Source organism: Podarcis gaigeae (genome assembly GCF_964106915.1).
Source record: "Podarcis gaigeae genome assembly, chromosome: 9".
Lineage (NCBI taxonomy): Eukaryota > Metazoa > Chordata > Lepidosauria > Squamata > Lacertidae > Podarcis > Podarcis gaigeae.
The window spans coordinates 39,182,497-39,190,929 of NC_139685.1; the positions used below are offsets into that span (position 1 = coordinate 39,182,497).

The window sequence follows — 8,433 nt, forward strand, 5'->3', positions numbered from 1 at the left end:
TTTTAAAGAGTTTTAATTGGACACTAAATTAGAATTGCTGTTAAATAAAGACATACTGAGTATAGTCATATCCCTCTTAAAAGGACCACCCTCAGATTGCATTACGAGAGTATGCAACAGCCTAAGGCAGAAAATGTGTCCCATTGAGATGACATGGTATTTGCTGTAGACATTCATAATTGTTGCAGAAATGTAGTGTTTGGTTTTTAATACCACGTGATGCCTTTTTAAAAAATCTCACTAGAGTGGAAAATGTTATTTAACAGAAAATACAACTTCAGCTTTAAACATTATTGTTTGATATAGTAAATAATTTCATAGCAACTATTGTTGGCAGCAGTGAAAATAAACCTGGATGAATTATACTGGGTGTGTACACCCATCTTTGTTACAAATGCTGTAGATTTCATTAGTTGCTATTATCCAAGCAACGGATTATATTATGATGCTTCTGGCAGAAACCATAACAAGTTCAGGTCCATACAACATTGTGTTTCCCTAGTTGCGTGTTCAGACCCAGAGACCTCCCCACTAAATAAAGTCACACTTGACTCAAATTTTAGTTTTGGTTTTTTGGCAGAATTTAGGCCACAACTTTCTTGATTACAGAAGGTGAGTGGTTGCATAGGCTCTGCTTCGACTAACTCCCTGCACCCTTGCAGGCAGCGCTGACCCAGGGCACCAGCATAGGTCAGCCAAGGGTGAACACCTGGGTAGGCAAACAGCCGGGAACAGACTATGTTCACCACCCAGATGCCCCCCTGGGGGTTGACCAAACCAGTTGAGTCCTTGGATTCCTTTGACAGAATACCCTTCACATAGGGATAGCGAGACCATTCTCCCAGCCCTATCACCTGAACCAGTGTCTATCCGCCACACAAGCACCACGCTCGCCGCCAACCACTCACACCTGTAACCAATCCCTTAACCCCACTGACACTGAGGTCAGCCACAAATCATTCCCAAACACAGACAGATGAACCCCATCAAGCCTGTAAAGGGATGCATCATGGAAGGTAATGCCCAGGTGACGGATCACCCAAGGCCAGAACCTTGTTGGCCACTGTGCTCTGCACGCACCTCCTGGCCCTCTCGGTGGCAGCTGGGCATTGGCTACCTCACCACACACGTCGCTGCAACAGCTGCAACCAAAATATTTAGAGTCCAGGAAGACCTGTCTTCAACTCTTCCAAGTCCTCCTATGTGCGGGTCTGCAGGGTCAGGCCGGGAGCTTCCGGCAAATCGTTCTCTCCCAGCTGCACTACCATCGCCGCAGGCATGCCTTCCACAGACACCTTCGCCTGCACTGTCGGGAGAAAGGGGACAGAAGCCACTGTGAAAAGGAGGGCAGTGGCAGGCTCTGCAACCGGGAGCTCTCAGGGGCTGAAGCCCTGTGGGGCAAGCCCTGCTAGCAAGAGGGAAAGGGAAAGGAAGGGGAAGGGGCCAACTTAAAAAGGGGGGAACAATAAAGAATGAAATAGATAATAGAAAGTTAAAGAAAAGAAAGTTAAAGAAAAGAAAGATGATGAAAAAATATCACCAAGACGATCCATCGAGGGTAAGTCTCTCTCTCGGTTGTACAGAGGACACACTGTTTAGCTGTTCCAAATGCACAAGCTGAAAGAGGAAGCTCTGGGCACATGCATGGGTATATATAGGTCCCTCGATCCATTTGGACTGCACCCCATTGGCCAGATTGAACCCAACATCAAGGGACCTACCAATCAGGTGTTGTGGCTATCCAATCTTACCCACCCACAACACAGGAGTCCGGTCTCCAGGTCTCACTGCAACACATGCCCTCTTTTAGGGAGGACACGATTTATATAAGTTCACACAAATACTAATATCAAAATACCTTAATTCTAGCCTTAATAGAAAACCCCTTTCTCTTTCAGTTTGAATGGAATTAGGATAGGGACAGGAGGGATGGTTTTCTTTCAGATATTGCATGCTTTGTCTAATTCAAAAGTCAGCAATACTCCATGGAACTTGTAAGATAGATGCCCATGGATTCAGACTCTTTACATCCTTTAAATCCTATCAAGGTGGAACGTCCTGTGCCCAGCCACAGATCAGTTGTTACCTCTTTATATCTGGAAGAATGCCATGATCAAGCTGCACTAAGAGCACAATCCAGGATACCTGCTTTTGGAAGCCTCCTCCAATTGCCCCAGGAGGGTCTGCAACTATGGCTCTTACACTGCCAATGTTCCAACAGCATAGGGGGCAAAAAGAAGGTTGTTCCAAGTGTTCTTTAAAAAAAAAAACATCAAGGGAAATGAGGCAAAGGAACAACTGCTTCCTTCTCTTCCCATCTTCTGCCCTGGTAGCAGAAGCCTGACAGAGTTTTGGATTTAGTGGTTCCTGTACCTTGAATTATAGTTTTTCTCTGCCCAGTGAGAATATCACCCCTTGGGGTATATTTCATGGTAAAACTAGCATATTCTTAAGAAGTCATCATGATGCATACGTTTTTATTTTTCCTGTTTCTATTATTCTGGGAGTTGCGGAGCTCTTAAAAATCTATGACTTTTAGAAGTAGATTAGTAACTTGTTTTTCATTTAGCTACCATGTTTAATGAGGGAGGCAGTCCTTGACCCATTATGCAAGGAGGAAGTTTTCTGCCTTGGAATGAAAGCAAAAGCCTGTAAAGGCAAATTCCCAGGCTTCATTGGAAAATAACTGGATAATCAGAAAGTTCTAATACAAACAAACATGCAACTGTTTCCTTCCCACACTTGTAATGAAATACAATATGCAGTAGGCTAGAATCCTGCATGGCAATAAAAGCACCATCATATAGAAGCTCTCTTGTGGATACCAACTGTTAGTTACAATTAACTTTTCATTTTTCATTTTTTCCCGTTTTAAGGGCATTGCAAAAAAATAAACCTTATTGCAAATCTTACTAGTTTATTCTTACTAAAGCTTTTTCTGTGTGACAAAGCTTTTATGTATTCCACTTGCAGGAATTTGTTTTTAGTAATTAGCGTTAGTGACAAACATTTTTATTTGAAGCCACCCAGTCTAAGCATTTCCCTGTTTGGGTTGGATTTGTTTTTCAGGTAATAGCTTTGATTCATGAAGTTACTTTGCCATTGCAAACAACCCTGTGTTCTTTCTGAGGTTTTTCTGAAACGTTCTTTTGACTACTGTGTCAAAGTTGATGAATGAATGGAAGCCCAGTTCAAAGGGTGTTTAAATTTCCAAATTATAATAGGTTTTGTAGCTCAGTTCACTTAATAGATCCATATAACCTTTTCTTTTGGTTAAGTAAACATTGTAAAGGAATACACACACACACTTTTTCAACTAGCCTTATGCCCTACACTGTGTTAGAGCATAGTTTGAGCAAGACAGATATGGGAAAGGAAAGGAGGGATGCAGGAATTTTTTCACTTCAAAGACTTGATTATACATTCACAATGTGAAACTGCTGGTAATCTATTCATGTAAAGTGTAGTATCATAGAAAGGTGCATATTGTATTATAATAATGTGCTTTGACAATGTGATGACATCTGGTTTTCCAAATACAAATAGTATAATGCAGTCTGTATATTGGTTTAAGCTCTGTTAAGGTTATTACAATTTTGATAAAATGCATAGCCGAAAAAGCTTAGTTTAATGTTTAGAATATGATTAGCGATCTAATCAAAGTCATGCTGAATAATTAGAGTCAGACAGACAACTGTCAGCTAGATTAAAACTGCAGAGGGGAAGGAAAGGAGGACCTTTTTCTGCCTCCCCACTGCCACCTACTCTCTGAAGACTGGAGAAGAGACCCTCTTAAGAATGTTAGGGGGGTAGGCAGGGGAAAGACTAGACCATGGAGAAAATGAACATAATATTTTAGCTGCAGTTCATTCATTTTCAGCTTTGTATTCTTGTTATAAAAAAAGTGCCTAGACATTCCATTGTTGCGCCCATAACCTAGGTTGAAGGTGCCATTTAGCTCCTAGCTTTTGTATCTCTGTTTCTAACACTGGCCTCAAAGCTGCATGATTCAAGTAAAATCGTGATACACTCAATGAGAGTGTCTAACCATTTTTAAATGGAAGGAAAGTTGTTTCCTAATTCTAAAAGTTGCAATTAAAGGTAAAGGTAAAGGTACCCCTGCCCGTACGGGCCAGTCTTGACAGACTCTGGGGTTGTGCACCCATCTCACTTAAGAGGCCAGGGGCCAGCGCTGTCCGGAGACACTTCCGGGTCATGTGGCCAGCGTGACATCGCTGCTCTGGCGAGCCAGAGCCGCACACGGAAACGCCGTTTACCTTCCCGCTAGTAAGCGGTCCCTATTTATCTACTTGCACCCGGAGGTGCTTTCGAACTGCTAGGTTGGCAGGCGCTGGGACCGAGCAGCGGGAGCGCACCCCGCCGCAGGGATTCGAACCGCCAACCTTTCGATCGGCAAGTCCTAGGCGCTGAGGCTTTAACCCACAGCGCCACCTGCGTCAATTGGCCCTTAGTAATTTGGAGGTTTCCATTCATCCCAGTAAAGGCTTAACTACTTAGGCAGGTGAACATATACTCAATACTGTGTATTGTGACTTTATAGACCTTAAGACCTATAGAGCTTAACTTAGAAAAACATTTGTGTTACCAGAATTTAGACTTTATGAATGAAAGGTTTGGCGGCATTGAGGACAGGTTGTTGTCTCCTAAAAACAGCTTGATGTTCTTCACTTGCAGCAGGTATTTTTATTGTTGAAACTTGATGAATAAGTGACAAAAATGTCTGCCTTTTTAAATGCTTCAGTTGTAGATCTGAATCTTCTGAAGGAGGAGGTACGAATGTACAGCTGTACTCCACGTAACTACTCAGTGTCACTACGGGAAGAGCTGAAGCGAACAGACACCATCTTTTGGCCACTTTGCCTGCTGGTTAAACGTTGCGGTGGAAACTGTGGCTGCTGTCAGCATGCTTGCAGTGAGTGCCAGTGTGTCCCTACCAAGGTTACCAAAAAATACCATGAGGTATAGTGCTATTTGTTATTTTAAAATGTTTAAAATTTCACACACACACACACACACTAGCAGAATAATTTTATTAGGACAAATGTTTACATTGCAGCAGCTGAGATTTCAAGCCACAAACAACTCTTCAGAGAGGTTATAAAAAAAAGACCTCTCAGCACAGCTGTGGTATTAAGCCAGTGTCATCTCCATTTTTTCATCACCTTTAGGCAAGATATTGTCAACATGTACCCTTCTACTTTAGTGGGCTTTCATACTCCTCATCTCATTTGATGCTGTTTGCTTGCTAGGAAGATAGCCAGAAAGTAAGTGGTGGTGACAACTGTTGCTGTTCATCCTTGCTGTTGTCACTGTTCATTTGCACATTCCTTCTAGGTGTGCAGAGGGTGGATATGTAAACATGTGGCAACAGCAAACAGCAGCAGTGGTAACACCTAACACCTCCTGCTGGGCCATGGACCTTGGTGGATGTCCAGTCATGGTCGCATCGTGCTTAACTTCAGGTTAAGCTTAAGCTTGTAGGTTGTTTTCATATTAAGATGGCATTGATGAAGCTTTTGCAGACTTGTGTGGATAAGAACTGTACCTTACACAGCTCCAGTGGAACCTCGGGTTATGTACCTTCCTCCTTACAAATGTTTCGGGTAACAAGCTCCGCTAACCCAGAAGTAGTTGCCCCTAGTTGCGAACTTTGCCCCAGGATCCAAGCGGAAGTCACGCGCTGGTGGCGTGGCAGCAGCAGGAGGCCCCATTAGCGAAAGTGTGCCTCATATTAAGAATGGTTTCGGCTTAAGAACAGACCTCCGGAATGAATTAAGTTCGTAACTGGAGGTGCCACTGTATTGTAATTTTTGGCTTTGATAGAGAACTGCAAGAAGCAGTGAAGAAGCCTCACTGTTTGGGGAATGTGACATATATCAGAAGCATTCAGCAGACCCGTTTCTGTGAACAAGAGACATTCTCACCTTTAGAAGCAGCCTGTGAAACACCCATAGGTGACACACCATGTAATGGTTACAGCATGAGTTTGTGCAGGCAGCATGAGTTTGTCAGTTATGCACTGATGGCTTCCAGTTTACTAATAAGGAATAGATTCTTTCTGACAATGAAGGAACTTGATGGATTTTTAAAAGATTATATTAAACCCTCCTTTTGCAGGTCCTGCAGCTGAAGCCCAGGAGCGGCGTAAAAGGATTGCATAAATCTTTGACAGATGTACCTTTGGACCATCACGAGGAGTGTGACTGTGTATGTAAAGGGAATACAGAAGGATAAAAGGAACTTGGTGTGCTTCTTTTACAGCACGTTCACTCAGTGGCTGATTCTCTTCTGGGGCTTGTGCATTAATCTCCTTCTGTAATCTCAGTTGTCTGCTTTTGAGAATCTTCAGTGTTCAGGACTGACAGTTCTGGGGGAGAAAAAGAAAGAAGAAATCAAACTGAGATGTATGCCATATAACAGCAGTTACCTGAAGGCCCACTACTAAGGATGAACAGAAGGCTTCATTGAGGGATTTCTCTCCCACCCCAATTCTATATCTATGTCTATAGCTATATTTATATCTATATAGAGATATAGATATATAGATATAATATCATCTCTCTTACTTGTATTGAATTTAAAACGTTTAAGTTTTAGAAGTATAGGAAAAGACAGTGCTTAGGCAAGGCCTGGACTCTCCTGGTGGCCTTGCTTCTGCAAGTCTCTTACTTCTGGCTTACAGTTCAGAACATCTGGAATCTCTCTTAACTCGGCTCAGCAACTCCTGTACATTTCAAATCAAAGTGTTAATTGTCCTACAGACTGTCTTACTCTGAGTTAAACTCAATTTTTCACTGATGCAAGTCGAAAAGACTGGACACATTCTCTTCCAGTAAAGTGTCTGTTGTTTAGAAAACCTGAATGGTCAGTATATGTGAGAAAAGAGGAAAGGGTCAGAAACCAAGAAGTGCCTTTATCCTTCTCACTATGACCTGCAAGTATTGCGTTTGTTTATATTTTTTATTGTGTACATTTTTATACTCTTTTTGACAGCATAACTATTTGCTTTTCTAATCTTGTTAAATATATCTATTTTTTGCCAAAGGTATTTAATATTCTTTTTTTATTATTATTGCAGCCTAGATAAACTGCTTTTTCATTTTGTAAGGCTTTGGAATCAGAGTTATAGAAAGGGGGAAGGAAGATAGAATTCTGTTTCTGCAAAGCAAGGAGCTAAAAGGTGCATTTGCACGTAAAAAGATAAACAAGACAGGTTAGTCTGAATTTACAGGTGTGTGTTACTAGCTGGGATAAAAAAAGTAAATATATTAGCTGTTAAAACTATCTTCATCATAACCTAGTGCCTCAATCCAAATAAGAAGGTACGTGCACAGAAACAAGGTTGCACATACATACATATCACATTTTGCATCAGGGGCAAGTGGAATAATTCGGATAAGCATCATAAGGCAGATGTTCCCTGTCCATACTGCATTATTTTCAATGGATTGGATATTTTTGTGTATTCGAACACGCATTCTGATGCAATAATTTATGCATAAATATCCTTTTTACACGTACTAGTGATGGATCACAATGTGGGTTTCTTCAAAACAGACATAAATCCAAAACTGAGAGGCCCTAAACAGATATATTCAGAGCGATGTCCAGTTCAGTGGGACCACCACTTACTTCTTAGTAAACACTTCACTGTTAAATTAGAAGGTGAAAGATCTTGACAAGAGCACCACCACTGCTGTCATTTCAGTGTGTTCTTGCATACATAATAAAATGGGGTCATGAACAAGTCGCACATATTTATTGCTGCAGGTGTAAGGGTTTTTTATGTTAAGAATGCCAGTTATTTCCTTGTAAAGGGCAGTGGGCTTCCAATATCTTAATGATGTAAAGTACAGTTTTGATAAAATGTGGTTTTGCTGATGTACAGTCTTTATGTAAACCAGCACATTTATCCCACTCTTTGCCCAACTAGGAAAAAGCAGTAAAATATTTTGCTTGTAAAATGCTTTAATACTGTCCAGTGTTCTGTGTTTTTGCGTATTGTTTTATGTATTTAATGATTCTACAAAGTAATGGTGCTCATTGGGAGACAGAAGAAATACTTCCCATATCCCTATATGGCATTTAATAACTATCTAACAGTCCAATCTTCAGAACTTCCAGATGCTTGTTAAAGAATAAAAATGGATATTGGAGTAACATTGTAGGAACAGAACAGCATTGTATGGTTCTCATGGAATTGTGGCCTAATACAGGGGCAGCCCCAGTGTGCTACCTCCATCTTTCCTGACCATTGGCCATGCTAGCAGAGTCTGATGGGAGCTGTAGTCCAACAAGATATGAAGGGCATCACATTGCTGTACTAATAAATGGGTATCAGATTCAAAATTAAGACATAGCATGGTACTCTTAGAATCTTCATAATTGAACAAACATTTGCTTTTGCTCCAT

The 8,433-nt window shown here is 41.3% G+C and overlaps 1 protein-coding gene across 1 annotated transcript in view; it reads left to right on the forward strand.

Moving 5' to 3' along the window:
* Positions 1-7,993, forward strand: part of PDGFC (platelet derived growth factor C) — a 107,422-nt gene extending 99,429 nt beyond the window's left edge. Inside the window, exons 5-6 of the mRNA XM_083755961.1 lie at positions 4,763-4,980; positions 6,139-7,993. Coding sequence (XP_083612087.1) covers positions 4,763-4,980; positions 6,139-6,255 — 335 coding nt within the window. The 3' untranslated portion in view covers positions 6,256-7,993. The remainder of the gene's footprint in view (positions 1-4,762; positions 4,981-6,138) is intronic.
* Positions 7,994-8,433: the final 440 nt, after the last annotated feature.